Source organism: Antechinus flavipes, chromosome 3 (assembly GCF_016432865.1).
Source record: "Antechinus flavipes isolate AdamAnt ecotype Samford, QLD, Australia chromosome 3, AdamAnt_v2, whole genome shotgun sequence".
NCBI lineage: Eukaryota > Metazoa > Chordata > Mammalia > Dasyuromorphia > Dasyuridae > Antechinus > Antechinus flavipes.
This window is the reverse complement of record NC_067400.1, coordinates 385,798,898-385,817,034: the sequence shown is the minus strand read 5'-3', so window position 1 is coordinate 385,817,034 and position 18,137 is coordinate 385,798,898. Positions and strand designations below refer to the sequence as shown.

The following is an 18,137-nucleotide window of genomic DNA, read 5'->3' as shown; positions in this document are numbered from 1 at the left end:
TTATTACTATATATGATGAAAATGCAGTATTAATATCAAACTTAGAGGGTATGAAAGCTATTCCTGATCCTCTGCTATAAGTTCTTTCTTCCTAATATAAGATAAATGTCTATTAAATTGAATGAAAAGTACCAGGTGGCACTATACTAGGGACTGGGTGTAGAAAAATGAAAAAATATCGACCATCCTTGCCCTCTCTGAGCCTATGATCTAATTGGGGGATAAGACATACAAGTCAGACGATGATATGAGAGGTCAAACAGTGTGAAATTAAAGATCCAGGGAAGGAAGGATGACTTCTACTTGAGGGATAGGATCAATGACAACTTTATAGATAAGGTAGCACCCAAAGCTTGATCATAAAGTTAGAAAAATACTTCCAATAGAGGCAAATATGTTGTGCATGTGTTTGAAAGGAACAGAGGTTGGGTTATTCCAGACTTGGGAAATAGTGTGAATACATAAGTAAAAAAGAGAACAGTGAATAGTGTAGTATATACAGTACATGGAGGAAATAATATGAAATAAAACTTAGACTTCTGTCCTAAGTTTAGAAGTGCTGCTCCCTCACCCCCTTCCACTTTCTCATATAGGCACTAGGCAACTATTACTGTGATTTAAGCAGGGGAGTGATTTTCAAATAAAGATGATCTAACGTTGTTCTATTTTCAACAAACATTTGAATATATTGAGAACAAACTTTCCTGAACTTAAATCACTTACAGGCCAAGGTGGTGGGACAGAAGCTACTTCAGGAGTATGAAAATATGCAACACCGTTATGGTAGGTGTAAGGATAGCCAGTTGAAGTAGTCAGGTACATTGTTCCAGCTGCTGGCATTATACTAGAACCTAAGGCAGATAGTATTATATTGTTATTATATTTCACTAAATTTATATATATATATATGTAAACATACATGTAATATATACACATAAATATATACCTACATTAACACCAAAATTATTATGTTTTATTCAACAAAATGATAACTTTTGGATGTCATGTTAGATTTAATTATATATCTTAAAAAAACAACAACTTTGCTTAGACCTTAAGGTGATATTATGGCTCAATTTTTGTAAACTGAAATTCACTATGTAGGGCCCTTAGACAAATAACTTTACTTGCCCCAAGGGAAAGAAAAAAGATTCCAAGAATACCTTTAAAACATGATTTAAATCAACGTTTGAAAATCACACTAAAAATTAGCTCTTTTAGCTTTACCGAGATTATGCATGGCTAAGTTATCTAACTTCCCTAAAATTTCTATTAACAGATAAAGCATTTAAGAATTTTTCACCCTATTTGCCTATGTCTTCAGGATTTCATTATGTTTAAAATAAATCCCACAATACCCAGACATGTAAATACATCCAAGACAACCAGAATAGTAGTGGGCCCTCAAAACTAGCCCACCAGTGACTGTTGTCCTGGAAGTTTCCTCAGAATGGAACTCCCTGACAACTGATTTTTTATGTCTAGAGTGGCTAAAGAGACTACAAAACTAATACAGAACATAAAATTCAACCAACTATGAATGCTAAATCTAGAAGGCACCTAACAATTCATCAGTGTTTTTTTACTGTGATCAGGGATTGGGTGATAAGAAATTATATAATTTCATATCTTAAAAAAAGTTCAAAGAAAAAGTCTTTTTCTGTGATGAATTTAAAAAGTATATTTAAAAAGTTCTTGTTCTGTGATAAATAAAAATAATCTCACAACATAATCCTAGTGTTTTCTTTAAGTTGCTGGTTTATAATCAGATTAACTCCTAAACATAGAGTGGAAAAGTGAATTAGGACAAAAAAAAAAATGTCCTTTATTCTGATCCCATCAGGACACTAGGGAAGGCCTAGTATTGAAGATATCATGTTAATATGTCTTGATCTAGATGTCATTTGTGAACAAAAGGTTGCTAAAATCAGAAGCTCATGAGAGTGAACTACACAACAGCAGAAAAGAGAACTCAAGTTCAGAAGAAGTTAATAGGAAAGGAAAATCAAAAAATGCTAATCAGAGTTTATTAATATGGTTGTCGTGAAATATTTAATCCAGAAAAAATAAAACAAGTTATTATTTATGCTTCAGTAAGTCTAATATTAGGTTTCATCTTGAAATTACTTTACATAGTATTTTACACGCTACATACATACATACATACATACAACTACATTGTAAATTACATTTAAAGTGGAAATGGTGATAACCTTGAGGGCATATGTTATATAACTATACTTATTATAATGCTTAAGGAATAATGTTATCTGTGTCTCTCATCTAAAAGATATTCAATTAACTGATTTCAGTTCAATTAAGTAAAAAAGTAACTTTTCTACCCAACTTGCTTCACCAAAACTTACAGAATTTTTTTTGGTGGAGAAGGTGACGGGGGTGGGGGGAGATAAGAGAGAGGAAAGAAGAAGTCCCCTAATATCATCTAGTCCCTATTGCTATTATCAGGTGAAAGGTGAGCATACTATGCATAGCATTTTTGTGTAGTATTTTGTTTTATAATTAAACTGCAACAAATGATTACTTTCTGGCAAGAATTAGTATTTTGTCAACTATCACATGATTCTGTAATGTGTTAAAGACTAGCTAAAGAGTGTGGAAATATGTTAAATATGATTGTACATACATAACTTATGCATGCTGTCTTGGGGAGGAGAGAAGATGGAGAAAAATTTGGAACTCAAAATCTTACAAAAATGTATGCTGAAAACTATCTTTATATGTAATTGGGAAAAAAATACAAGTACCAAAAAAAAAAAACCAAAAAAACAAAAAAAACAAAACTAGCTAATAGGCTGATAATCAGTAAAATTAACAAATCATAAACTAAAAATGGAATGGTATAAACAATCTAATTTTCTCTCAATTGATTAGCAAGCTATGATTATATCATAGTAACCCTCCATTAATAGGTAATAAGTTAAAATACTTCAATCTTTTACTTTATGTAATGTTTTTCATTTCATCTGGAGATAACATAACAAATCATGTGGATATTATACAGGATAAAGGTATTTGTGAAAAGGTCAAATTTTAATGATAAAGAAATGTTTCAAAAAGTTAAAAGTAACACGATGTCATGTTGAAAGTGTCACCAAAGTTTGGGGTTGGTCAGTAAATTTTACTTTCCCCCTATATATTAAAGCATCATCATAAAAAAATAGAATGAACAGGCAGTTAGGAAATACTGATTCTAATCCTAGCTATGCCAACAACTAACTATATGGCAATAAATAAATTTAATTTCTCTGAACCTTAGTTTTGATATTAGTAAAATGAAGAGATTAAATTAGAAATCTGGCTTTAAGATCCTATCCTATCAATTATATGATTTTCATGAATAACTTAGGCAAATTTACGAAGCTTAAGAACTGTTTCATATGTTACAGTATTTTAACCTTTGGTATTTTGATAAAAGGGTGTAGCAGGGCTTTAAAATATATAAAATATTATAAAACTTATTTTCTTTGTAAACAGCTGATTATAAAGTTTATTACATGCTCAAGCATTATTTTCATTACATCTTATTATGAACTGCTACCCCCAGAAAAAGTTCCAATGTTGTAAATGAGAAAAAAATGTTCACTTAAAATTTGCAGTTAGATGAATTTTTATAAAGTGAAAAATACCTGTCATTTTAACAAAATGCGAGAGAATATTCTATTTTTAAAATACCAGTGTCAATAAAGTGAAAAAAATATATAACAATACATACGAGGAATCCCTACTTGTTGTTTTCTTATTGCTGGACCGATATTCAGTTTCTTATCTTTATAATTAAGTTTCTCTGCCTAAAATAAATGGAAAAAGATCACTTCAATTTCCCCTCCTTTTGCCAGTTATCTATAAAACTAATAAAAACTTTAGTTTTGATATCCTTTATAAGCTATGTGAAATCTTCCTGAATACTAAAAATGTGTTTTTTAGTCCCTGATAATCAAGTACATGAAACCTTTTCTTGTGAAGTATTAAGAAGCCAAAACACATGCAGACTGATAAAAGAAAAAACAAAGTTCTTCAAAACATGACAGAACATTAATTATGTCTATTATTAATACCTTGAAAAACTATAATAAAAACTCGGTCAAAAATGGAATTATTTCTTAGAATTAAAGTTGTTTGGTTTTCTTCTTTCCTTAAATACAAGAATGCTGGGAATTAAATTTCTTATGGGACCTTTTATAGCTTGCCATATAATAATCTCCACTAGTTATAATTATGCCAAATGCTAATCTAAAAAAAAGATTGTGCTCCAACTCATACAATTTAAATAATTGTGTCATTCTTCTTATTTAATAGTATAGAAGATTCTGGAACAATACAATCAAGATCGGAAGTAATAAACAAAATTCCATAAACTAAAGATTTTTTTTTTTTTTTACTGAGCCATTCTGAAAATGATTCTGATCTTCAGGAATGCTTATAGGGGCAAAAAGAGATTTTTTTTTGTGTGTATGTGCTGATAACAGTGCTTAGGATTTTAAGATAAATCATACATTTACTTAAACAAAGTTAAAACATTGGACTATAGTTACAAAATCCCTCTAAGTCTTTTAAAGAATAATGTTAGCAATAGGGCTTAAAGTCTTAGTCGGGGCAGCAGGACACACAAGCTAATTAATAGTGAAGTATTTTTCAATTTTAGGATCCTATGCTTGTTTTACTCTGTAGGAATTAAATATATCAACACTAAAAGACATTAAGGCCCCAAATTATTCTTCTGTTAACCTAAATTAAGGGGAAACTTATCTATGAAGAATTGTTAAAAATCCATATGAACTAAATTATTTGGAGGTCTTCAAAATATAAAATTGTTATTTATTTGGAATGTCTTGTTCCACTTTTTTTTTTTTTATAAATGGAAAAATTACTACTGGAAGATAAAAACACTTTTTACTTAGAATACATTATAATATTAATTATACTGAACTATACTAAAATCAGTGCTTTACAATCTTTTATCAATTCATGGAGATCCAAAAATGAGATAAAATGAAAAAGTACATGACCAAACAAGGTAAAAAAGAGTCATTTTGAAGGTAAAATGGACAACTTTGATCACACAATATTATAAAGTTTTTACACAAAACCAATGCAGCTAAAATTATAAAAGAACTTTTTAAAAAATCACTACAGCCACTTAGTTTCTCTAAAGTTTTATTTCTGAAGAATAAGAGTCACTCCCCCAATTGCTAAATGATCAAATATGAAGAAGCAGTTTTCAGAAGAAGAAATCCAAATTATCAATAGCCATATGAAAAAAATGCTCTAAATTACTAATAATTGAAGAAATGCAAATTAAAACAATTCAGAGGTTTCACCTCAGATTGGCAAAGCTGACAAAAATGGAAAATGACAAAAGATAGAGAACAGATACATTAGCATTGCTGGTGAAGTATGAACTAATCTAGCTAATAATAAAAGTAATAATTTTAATAATGATAACAGTAATAATAACTAGCAGTTATATAGTGATTTAAGGTATGCAAAGTGCTGTACATGTTATTTCATTTTATTCTCATGGCAACTTTATTGAAGTAGGTACTATTATTAGTCCCATCCCCTTATTTATAGATAAGGAAATTGAGTCTCAGAAAGGTTAGGTGACTGTCCAGGGTCACATAGCTACTAAGAATCTGAGGTGAAATCTGAACTCATCTTCTTGACTCTAAATCCAGCACTCTATCTACTTAGACAATTAGGTGCCTAATTTATTAAACACATACAGCAGGTATTCACCACTACTAGTTATGTACCCAAAGAAATCATATGTACAAAATATATATTTACAGCTCTTTTTTATGTCAAAGAATTGGAAATCGAGGGGGATATCCACCAATTGCAGGATGTCTGAATAAGTGATAGTATATGAATGTGATGATGATTGTGCTATAACAAATGGGTGATGGGAAGGTTCTGGAGACAACAAGACCATCATACAAATTGATATAAAGTAAGCAGAAACAGGAGGAAAATTTGCACAATAATAATGATATGGAAAAACAAACAGCTTTCAAAAAACTCTAGATCCCTGACCAATGCAATAGTCAACCAAAATTCCAGAGGATGCTGATGAAATATGCTACCTATCTCCCAACAGAGAGGTGATAGACTCCAAGTGTGCTAAGACACTCGTTTGGGAGGGGGGGGGGGGGGGGGGAACATGGCCAAAGCAGAAACTTGTTTTATTTGGCTTTATAGATCTATTATAAAGATTTTGTTTTTATTTCTTTTCCAATGGGGGGAGGTGAAAGGGAAAGAGATTGATTTTCAATTAGCTGAAAAATAAATTTCAAAATAAAATTAAGCAAATGTATAATTATATTATAAAATATATTACATAGATAGATATGCCTTACCTCTTGCAAAATTTTTTGCGCATCTTCTTGTGTTTCAAAAGTGATGAAACCATACCTAAATAAAATACATTAATTATTATCTTTTCTGGCAAATTTAAAGATCAATTTTTTTAAAGCATAGGTTGTCACTATAAAATAAGGATTGGCATGATTTAAAAAAGCCCAACCCAAAACCACTTCATCATGCTGAGGAAAAAATTGCATCAATTATTGACAGCTTAATAATTTGATACCTTCATATTGTTCTTATTGAACTATAGATTAAAGCGATGGGTCCTTCAAAGACTTTAAGATATTATCAATGTGAGTTGGGAATATTAATCAGGAGAGCCTTATAGACTTTCTTGTATATAAATTACTATTTGTTGATTTGTTGGTTTTTGTGTTCAAGAATATAAGTTCCCTTTAAAATTGATGTAAAAACCATTCTACTATTTACACATCATGTCAGCATAGATAACAGTGACACTACAGTGGATTACTATTCTTTATTCTATTTAGGGGTTTGTTTAAAGGTAATTTGGGGCAGCTAGGAGGTACAGTGTATAGAATGCAGGCTTGGAGCCAGGAAGACATCTTCCCGAGTTCAAATCTGGTCAGATACTTAGTAGCTATGTAAATCTGGGCAAGTCACTTAACCTTTTTTGCGTCAGTTTTCTCATCTATAAAATGAACTGGAAAAGGAAACGGTAAACCACTTCAGTATTTTTGCTAAGAAAATCCAAAAGAGGGTCACTAAAAATTGGATACAACTGAAAATGACTCAACCACAACAACTTACCCAAATATGTATTCAAAGTAGCAATCTTAAGTCTTAAACTTTTTTATTAAAAAAAATTGAAATACAGCACTTTTATATTGATAACAAGTGAACACAGTTGGGAAATTAAGTAGGGAAGTATAATGCGTTTTCCCTGGAAACTACTAATTAAGCATAAATCAAATAAAAATTTTATGTTTACTTGCAGTACATAATTCTCATTTTAATTATAGTTCATCAAAGATATGAATCATGTAAAGCTATTTCAAGACACTTAAGAGTGGCATAGTGGCTAAAAGGTGTCTTGGTGTCAGGAAGATCTAGTTTCAAGTTCTGCCTCTAATCTATGTTGGTTGTTGCCTTAGGCAATTTGCTTAGCAACTATAAATTTCTGAGCCGGCGCTAATCTGCATTGGCAGAATTTCCTCAGGTTGGAGGAATTATAAATCTAATCACAATCTAATGGGAAGGGGCGAGGAAGATGGCCTGGAAGAATAGAATTTAAAGTTAGAAAAAGGCACAGTGTGCAAATAGGTTAAGAGTGGGAAGAAGTGAATTAGGAGATTGTGATCAGTGAATTCAATTTCACACTACTTACTGGATCTTGAGAGAGATTGTTGGAGCTGATAAATAAAGTCAATGATATTGACTATAGTGAGAAACCATGTAATTAAGTTATTAAATTCAAATAAAATTTAAAAAACTTATTAATCATGTCCTATGCATAAGTTACAATGCTAAGGACTGGCAAAAAAACAAGATATACAGTCCTGGTCATGAAACGAACATGCCGAAGAAGAGATATGGCAAGCATGAATTAAATTAAGCATAATATAAGGGAAAATATGATAAATGCAGGGAAAAAAATCTAGGAGAATTTGACAAGGGAGAAGTAATTTTTAGCCAGTAAGAGGAGTAGGGAGAGAGTGACATTTGTACTAAACTTTGAAAGAATAGAAGGATCTGAAAAGCAAAGATGAAGGAGAAATGGGCCTGTCTGAATGCACTGAAATAGAGAGAGCATGCTGAGTTCTGGGAAAAACCAGCAGTTCAGTTTGGCTGAAACAGCTAAAACCCAATTTATGAAGAAGAATGTGAAAAGTTATTAGAAAAGTAAACTGAGGCCTTAATGCTTTGCTAATATAATAAGCCTGTATTTTATTATATAAATAATAAGGAATCACTTAAGCCTTTGAGTAGGGAAGTTAATAGTCAGATGTATGGACTAAAGATTATTTTGGCAAATTTGTGAAGGAGAGAGTAAAATTAAAGAGATGGGTTAAAAAGCTTTATTACATGATAGTCTAATGAAGTAGAAAAAATACTGGATTTGAAAAGGATCTGGGTTTGAATGTGTGACATAGACAATAAGATGCATTTCCTATTTATCCTGTATACAGCTTGCTTTATAGATATTTGTTTGCATGTTTTCTTCCCCCATTAGACTTTAAGATTCTTGAATGAAAGGACGGTCTTTTGCCTTTTTTTGTACCTCCAGTGCTTAGAATAGTACCTAGCAAATATTAAGTTTAATGTTTATTGATAGGATGGGTAACTGATAGGTCAGTGGGGTAACTGATTGGTCAGTGGTGCCATCAACAGAAATCAATAGAAAAAAAGAGTATCATATACCAAGTACTAATATCATTATGGGAGAATGAATAACCAGTGTGTAAATAACAACGCTAAGTATTTTCTAGTCAGTTAGAATGATGAAGTTCAATGATGAAGCACTGGGTCTTTAGTCAGGAAACTCTGAGTTCAAATATGGCCTCGAACATTTACTATCTGTGTGACACTGTGATATATAACCCTGTTTGCTTCAGCACCCTCATCTGTAAAATTAGCTGAGAAGGTAATAGCTAACAACTCAGGTATCTTTGCCAAGAAAACCTTTAATCAGGTCACAAAGAGTTGGACGTGACTAAAAAACAACTGAACAACAAAAGTTTTTGCTACTCATATATATAAATCTTGACATGCTAGTCTCGTTATGTCATCCACATGGTCCAACATTATGTTTTGTCTATCTTTAATTATACTGCTTTTTCTTCCTTATTCATTTTCTACCTTATTCTTTGTCCATTGAAATTCTACCTTTTAAGATCTACCATAAGATCCACTTTCCTTTATAAAAGCTTTCTGAAATATCCCGACTTTTATTTCCCTTTCTCTAAATTCTCTAAATTTACAATAATTCTTTTGAACTTGACTGCATATCCAATACATTATATTTTTTCCTAATTGCATAGCATGCAATTAGATATAAACAAGATACACAGTCTGTTTCAAAACTATTAGTGCAATTTTAAGCTTAATAAACCTATTAATTTTTGGGATGCCCAATATGTCTCGACTACTAAATTGTAGGCTTCTTAAGAACAGAGACAACGTATACATATTTCACACAGTTTAGTACTTAACTGTTGTCTCCTACTAATCACATTATGGCAAGAGTTTTTAAACTTTAATCACCAAATCCTGACAAATTAGCATAAAATGCATTTAATACTAAAATTATTCTGAGCAGTTTTTACTATTTTCTAAATTAACTTGAGGCATTGTAAAAAAATTTAAATTCCTCTGAGTCAAAGTATCTTACATTGCCTTAGGGGCAATTCTTATGAAGACCAGATATTATTTTGCCTCACATGCATGGAGGTGTGAATTATATAAAATTCTGGTTCATAAAAGACTGGAATGCAGGTAACTTAACAGAGGATCAAACAGATTCACTTAATCATCATGAATGCTTAAAAATTAAGAGAGTCATCTCTTGAAGATATAAGCAGCACAACAAACTTTGATAGGAAGACAAGATTAAATATGACAATACAGAATAATTCTTACCTATGGAAATTTCATTATTTCACCTACATATCTTATACTCCTGACACTATCTCTTACTCCTAACTTAGTTACTCTAGGCCTGAAGCATCCCTTAATCCTCTTGCCCTAATTTAGGGACAGCTTTTTTGATAAAGAATATTAATGTCCTAACATACTTCTAGGGTAATGAGAGGCAAGGTGTTTTGGTACCAATATAGAAGAATAATACATTATAGCTTTTAATTTTAGCTCTAAATATTAGAATAAAATAAGAATTTAATTTCAATTTTTAGAATATGTACTAATTACAACCATACTAACCCTTTTGACACTCCAGCTCTGTCATTTACAATCTTCACTTCTTTCACAGACCCATACTGGGCAAAAAATTTCCTTAAGTCATTTTCATTAGTCTAATAGAGTAAAAGCAAATAAACAAAAAAAGTGAAAATCTTTTCAAGTAAAAAAAAATTAACAGTTTCATGACTATTTTGGATACATTTTAAATGATACAATTCCCATTTCTGCTATATAAACAGTAGATGAAATTATTTGGAGAAAAACATTTGAGCAAAAGGCAAATGTTTATAAAATTAGCTGCCATTTTTAGTCTATACAGATTTTAGTTTGGCCAGATTAGAAAATCCCTAGTTAATAAAACCAGTTATTTATTTAAATTGATTAAAATATACTTTGATAGGAAGGTGAGATATTGAATTATTAAATACTATTAAAGTTTGGGAGAGGTAGGGTTTGCATTGGGTTTTCTGACACCAAAATTATGTTGCTTTTTACTTTCTTCCAATGAAGTAGATATTTATTAAGCTTCTATGTACAAAAGCACAAAGTAACCTCTACTGGTAGAAATGAAGACAGACATAATTCCTTTGCCCAGAAAGAATAAAGGAGTAAGGCACAAAATGTAAATATTGTAGTACTTTGGTTATTCCCTATGTACTTACAATCTAATACTGTTATATAGGTATGCCTGACTTATCTCTCCTACTAAGCAAGAAGCTACTTTAAAAGAGAGACTATAAATAATTTTATGTTAGTCTTACTAGTGTGTCTAACAGCTTGAAATCAGTAGGCACTTAATAACTGATTGTTGAATAGTTTCTCAATTTATCTCTAAATGAAAACAATCAGTGCAGTTTTCCCCAGAATAGGTACTAGAATTGTTGGTTTTTCTCTTAGAGGGTTTACCTCCTTTCTGTTGTCTTTGTTGTCTTGCAACATTCACTAATTGTTCATTCACTCATGAAGGTTTTTAAGTCAGTGAAGTAATAATATTTAATTTGCAGAATATATCCAATTCAATCCTAAAGCTTAAAGTTAAACAATGTACTCTTACTGGCTTCATAAATTTTTGGACTTGGAGTCAACAGAATTTAACAGAATTATATTTGATAGAACACAAGCTTCTTGAGGACAGGTATTTATTCATTTTTGTCTTCGTATTCCCAGTGCTTACCTGGTATAGTACCTAGTATACTGAACGACTTAATAGACACTGATTAATTATTTAGTATTTTTAATTTTGCTCCTTTAATAAAGAATAGTTGTGGGAAACTACTAGAAACCTTTATAATTAAATCAGCATTCATTTAGTTGAGCAATATAGTTAATTCTGGAATTCAGAACAAAAATTTGGGATCTCTATAATCTCTGCCGATTAAGTTGTTTTTTCATGTACTTCCTGTAAATCAAAACAGGTTACTTTACCTCAGAATAATTCCAATAAAGTGAATCCATTGCAATTTAATTTTTAAAAATAAAAATAAATTTAGCAAAACACTTTTCATGTATAAGCATTGATTCCTTTCCTTTTATTCCAGTTCAAAATGTTTTTATAATGCATGGAACAGGCTTCTATCTCCTTAATAAATAAAATGAAAATTTGAATACTCAAAAGTTAGTGACAGGACAATTTTTGAAGTTATTGTTCTACTACTATCTTCAGTGCCTAGTTATTGTTTTTAGTTAGATTCTACTATTTGATTCATAACTACTAATGACATTCATTACATACAAAGCATCATGTTAGTTGCTGAGCAAACTAACCTTGCATACTATTGTTAAAACCTTAAAGATTATTTTAATCTCTTTCTTGACTTCAGTCAGAAAGCAGTAGAACAAAGCTAATTTAGAATAAATAAACTAAACAATATTCTCTGGCAAGCTGTGGTACAGTATGAAAAAAACGATAAACTTAAAAATTAACAGACTTGAATTCCAATCTTGCCTCTGTCACTTGTGTGACCTTGAGGAAAGCACTTAACTTTCTAGATCTCAGCTTCCTTATTTATAAAATGAAGGAGAGAGGCAGGCTAAATCAAGTGTCAAGGTTCAATTCCAACTCTAAATTTATGATCCTATGATTTATTTTAATAAATTTATCAAATTTGAAGCATGAGGTGAACATGTATAAGATATTTATTAGATAAAGGAGAGATAGAAAAGTTTTAAGTTTCTAAGAAAAGGACATTTAAAAGAACCCGTGTCATTGCTGCTGTCCACTTTTTGCCTTGCTAAAACCCATATTAGCCTCAGAAAATGGCCATATAAGGGAAGGGATTTCACTTGGATCTTTCCATAGATGCTACATCAAAGATAACTGGATAACTTTATGACAACTCTTCACTGCAAATATAAAAGGTATAGACAAGACTATAACAGATTCTGAAAGTTTACACTATGTTGAAATATTTTTAACTGTATCAATAATTCACCATATCCCTCAATATGTTTTTATATTCTGGTAAATTCTCAACTTTTTTTTTTTTTTTTTTTTTTGGCAAACTGGAGGTGATGGTATTTGTCCTGTCTCCCTCATAGGATTATTAAGATCATTAAGTGAAATGATAGACATAATAGGACTAACAAATTTGATTTATAAATATCATTGCTGTAGGAAAACTGAATCACAAAGTGCCAAACAAAAGTTCTAAGATTAAAAAACAAACAAAAATCAAACCACTATAAAAAACTTATTTTTTAAATACCTTAAAGTCAATCCCTCCCACGAAGATACGATTAGGAATCACGGTTCCAAATCTTGGGGCGCTTGTTGGGTTATTCAAAGGCACAGGTGACACAGGATTGGGGGATGGAGATAAAGAATCTGTTTGTGTCTGATTTGTGGTTTGCTGTAAGATAAAAAATACTTTTAGGATTCACTTTTAATATCTTTTATGATATCCTACACAATGTAAAGATAAGCATTTTATAAAGATGAGATTAAAAAGGAATGACAGAAAAAAAATCCAACCTTTTTGTTTTCTTTTATGTAGCTTTATAGAAGTAATCCCTGCTGTAATAAATATAGGGAGGGCCTAACTCAGATGAGTTTACAGTATCAAAAATATTAACATCTTTTTTTTGGGGGGGGGGAATAGAAAAAAATCAGGGAAAATATGTGTACAAATTGTCAGGTGAGAATAGAATGAAAAATCAAAGAGAGAATAAAGCAATTTTTTACTGAGCTTAAAATACTCCCACAAGTTAATAAAGTAGCCTCATGACACAAGTAACTCTACCTATAGTTAAAACAAAAAAGTGTGCACTTGCCAAACTAGGAAATTTGAGATAGGATTTGAGAAATAAATTAAAGTTGTAAAGTCTTAAACAAATAATATTGTAGTCTTGAAATTGTCATACCAAAGACTTGTTTTCAGAAAAACATTTACATATGTATATAGCTTTATCTGAGACAAAAGGTTATTATTTAAATAACTTACAGAATAAAAGTTCAAATAGAAGCATAATTCAAGAACCTGCTATTTTTTCTACTTTTGCCTTTTTTATATTTATGTTTATCAGTCTAATAATTTCTGCCCTGTAAGTTAAATGAATTATTCCAAAACCATGTTTTATAGAATCCTGGTATCCCAAGAAAACACAAAAGGTTTATTAGAAAATTTTAATACAAGCTCCAATTAATTACTATTATACTAAACAATTTTTAACTTCCTTCTGGAAAAGGAGCACTGCTTAGACAAGAGCCAACTAATTTGGCATTAATTAGGAATAGTGGTGGGAAGAGATGAAGATTATGCTGGACAGGAACAGAAAAGATAATACTTGCCAATTTGATCAGTGACAGGTGAGTGTGACTCCTTAGAGGGATGAAACTCTAAGGATGGGGAACATATGGCCTGAGACATCATAAAATCATTTGCTTAGGCAACCACAAGCAAAGATGATTTAAAAGCTAGGCCCAATAACCTCCCACTGCTTGAGTTTTGTAAGTTAATAATTTTGTAAGGCTCATAAATGATGTTATATCTAAATAGCTCTTGAGAAAAAAAAAAAAAGGTTCCCCACCCCTGAAATTTATCAATGTGGAAATCCTACCTCAACACCACAGATGAGAATTTCTGTGAGGTTTCCCTCTACTGCTATTTTAGTATGACTCTTGTTAACTTTACAGTCCTGCTGAATAAAATGTATTACTCTATCAATATGTCAAAAACAAAAGTCTTCTGAAGCTAAATTAATTTTTTCTGATTAGAAAAATAGTATTATAGAAATGATTCAGTTTTATTTATTCATTCATTCTTATGGATAAAGAAAAGGAATTTGCCTTTTCTTGGGAGATAAGCGAAAAGTTTGCTGCACATCCATTGTAGTGTACTTTTAGGGTTGCTCTTTGTTCCTATTATGCTTATGCTACAGATAAGTATCTAAGTCAGCCATGTAAATCCCAACATCTAATATAGAAAAATGAACAAAAACATATAAGGGAGGAGGGAAAGGTGGATTTTTTTCCTCCTTCTGTGATTAAGCTATACAAAGGAAAAAAATAACTTACACCAAGTATTTAAGTCAAGTAAAGTACATATGTTAGAGTTCCTTAGCTAATTATATAAGATTTAAAACAACATCTTCATGAATATAGCATTAAAAATTTGTAAATAAATCACAGTAAGATCACTAATAATACTAGAATGGAATCTCTGAATTACCTATTATGTGTTTACTGTGTACTAAGAATGCAAATACAAAGAATGAAACAACTCCTTTTCTCAAAGACTTTATGTTGTAATGGGAGAAACAAGCACTAATACACACAATTTTAATGTTATAGGGTATTAAGAAATTAATCTATAGATTATTTAGAAATACTAAAGATATTTCATTCAAACATAATCATCAATACATTACCCATTAATAGAAATGAAGCAGTACTGCTTAATTTTTCAAACTGTTAATTTTTATTAGCAGAGATAACTAGTCTCATTTAATGTCACTCAAAGTTTGTTTGGAAATTCAAGCCCTTCTTTCTAAAATATGTTCAGTCAAAAGGATAAACATAAAGAATTGTTTAGAAAAATGAGTATCAAATATTCTGAAGATCATTTTAAGGATCTGGAAAGAGGAATCTGCGAAAAAAAAATTTCAGTTGATGGATAAGCATTTTTAAAAGAATTCAATAATCCCTAAAAGGCAACCTGGATGGAAATCATGCCCAACTAAACGTATTTTCTTTTCCTGATAGTTTACATGCTAACTTACAACTCTTTAAACTTTCATGGTCACTTAAAGTAGTTATGACAAACAAAACCAAAATTACTGTTATGAGGAAAACAGTTTAATTACTATTATATAAGTTGTATGGGATAAGTAGGTAAAGCAAACCTACTAGGACCCTCCAAACTTACTCAACTTCAAAAATTTTGATATTCATTTACTTTATGTGAAATGGGTATGGAGGAACATTGAGGTAAAGTATTCACTAGATTTCAGAAATACACAATTCAAAGACTAGTAGACTTCTCAGAAGCATCAAGTTCCTCCCATAAATTTAATACTCAAAAGATTTTGGACCAGCAATCATTGAATGTCCCCAAATTGAAAACGACTCTCTTAAAAGAATTAAATGACTAATTGTTGATGGAGTCATATCAGAATTTGCTTTTTCAGGCAGTTTGACTCATTAAATTAAAAGTCAAAATCAATGTTATAAGGACAAAAGACATAGATAAGAAAATAGTATGCACAATGCAATAATTTCAACCAGATCTATTCAAATACTAATGCCTCAAAAATGGATAATGGAAAGAGCCAATTATGTTGATCTTGATTATCATCTTTTGATGTAAAAATTTATTATAAGTAAAAAGATCACAATATGGAGGTTAAAAGTTAAAAAAAAAACAAAAAACCTTTAACCAACAAATAACAACTTAGGAGAGCTAGGAGCAACACTAGTTAAGAATGTAAACATTTGTTATAACAAAGTGATTGTAGATACTTAGAAATATTGTCTCATAAAACAGAACAAGGCAATGAAAATGTTTAAATAGAACTTGGCTTAACTAAGCCATTATCAATCCAAGATGAAATTAGTGAGACAACAAACCAATGAAAAACTGAACAAATGTATCTGCAGTCTATAAATTATTTTTTACCATCAATGACAACAGAACCACATTTGGATTCTAATACCATAGTCCCAAATATGTTTGACATGCTACTTAAGAAAAAATTAAATCAGGAAAAAGAGTACTTGGACTAAAATTATCAAAGAAATACATGCTAGAAAAAAAAATCTTAAAATCATTGAAGGATAACTCTATAAGGTATTTCAATGAGGGTGATTCAGAGAAATGGCAAAAATCAAGAATAATTTTAATATCCAAAAAGACAACTGAGAAGATATTAATAGCTACTAACCAATATGCCACTTTCCCATTTTTAGGAAAACTTATTTTATGCTATACATTTATCTAAGATACTGGTGAAATGAGTCTGGGCAGGTTTTTGGCAAGCAGCAGAATGGATATTTACAGTCATATAATTAAAGCAAGATTATAAGGATTTTTATAATTCCTTTATTTCCACTACATTGCAGAGCTCTTACTAGGCACTTTGTAAGTGCTTGCTGCCTGACTGAAAAGTGCCAAGAACCAAAAAATTTTATTTTGTCAATTACGGCCTTTTTCCCTCTTATTCCAAATCCTAACCCATTTCATTATATAGACAGTGTAGTAATGGTTTTCCTCAAACAAAGAGTCTTTCAAAGCTTATTAGGATCACAATGTTAAGAGGAAGAATAAGGGTGGGCTAGGTGATGCAATAAATAGAACACTGGGCCTGGAGTCAAGAGGACAATTCAAATATAATCTTCAGATACTTACAAGTTGTTTGACCTTGGCAGGCAAGTCACTTAACCCTGATTGCCTATATTAAAAAAAAAAAAAAAAAAAAAAAAAAAAAAAAAAAAAAAGAAAGAAAGAAAGAAAAAAAAAAAAAAAGAATATAGCTTGCTAATAGGGTTCACCATTATCATGGATGTGGTCTCATGCAAGTCGATTGATTCTATAAAAGGCAAAGTAGTCCAGAGGTACTGTCTTGCAGATAATGCTATGCCAATTGCTACAGATGGAATGATATTGATTTCAGAGTATTAGTCTCCCAAGTCATACTTTGGTTAAGGTATGGATTGATAACAATGGTGTTTTAATGTTAAGCATTAAATTTCATTTGATTCTCATGTCAACTCTGTATTAGGCATGGAAGTATTACCTTGTTTTGCATATCAGGAAACTGCCTCAGAAGAATAAAATGAGAACATGGCTAGTAAATGGTAGTATAAGAACTGAAATCAAAAAGATTAAATTTCAGTACTAGTTAAAAGTTCTGAATTTAAGATTAAAATTCCCCCAAATCAAATGCAGAATGTGAAGTAACACGACACAGATAATTTAATATTATGAGAAAAGCAAACCCAAGAACCTTAGGGCTTAGTTAGCTTTCAGCTGAATATGAGTTTTTAAAAAGGGACAAATATGCTATTCACGCAAATGAAATTAGGCTACAAATAGAAAAGTATAGTGGCCACACCAAAGGAGGTTAGTAATCTTAAGAGTCTACTACAGATTACTGATGTTGCCTGATCATTGTATTTTGTCTGATTGTGGGTACCACACTTTAATAACTATAGTGCCTAACAATTATGCCCAACATAATGAGAAATCTTGAAAGAATGTTACATAAGTAATTATTGGGGCAATTGTAAAGTTTTATTCTGAAAGAGACCCAACTCTGCAGATGTGTGTGGATAGCTATTTGAAGAAAATTTATTATGAAAAACAGCAGTTTCATTTTAAGTTGATTTACAGAGCTCAAGGAGGACCAACAAGAAGAAGTAATTAGGGAGGTTGGTC

At 30.9% G+C, this 18,137-nt stretch overlaps 1 protein-coding gene across 15 annotated transcripts in view; it reads right to left on the bottom strand.

The window, feature by feature from the left end:
• BOLL (boule homolog, RNA binding protein) overlaps positions 1–18,137 on the bottom strand; it is a 200,492-nt gene that overhangs the window by 63,639 nt on the left and 118,716 nt on the right. For all 15 annotated transcript variants that reach the window (XR_007951984.1, XR_007951987.1, XR_007951985.1 and 12 more), the window contains 5 exons: positions 12,972–13,115; positions 10,288–10,379; positions 6,378–6,432; positions 3,734–3,809; positions 724–851 (listed from right to left, as the gene is read on the bottom strand). Coding sequence is in view for 11 of the 15 variants with exons in the window: in XM_051985932.1 (XP_051841892.1) it covers positions 724–851; positions 3,734–3,809; positions 6,378–6,432; positions 10,288–10,379; positions 12,972–13,115 (495 nt within the window). In the remaining 4 variants the exon portion in view is untranslated. The remainder of the gene's footprint in view (positions 1–723; positions 852–3,733; positions 3,810–6,377; positions 6,433–10,287; positions 10,380–12,971; positions 13,116–18,137) is intronic.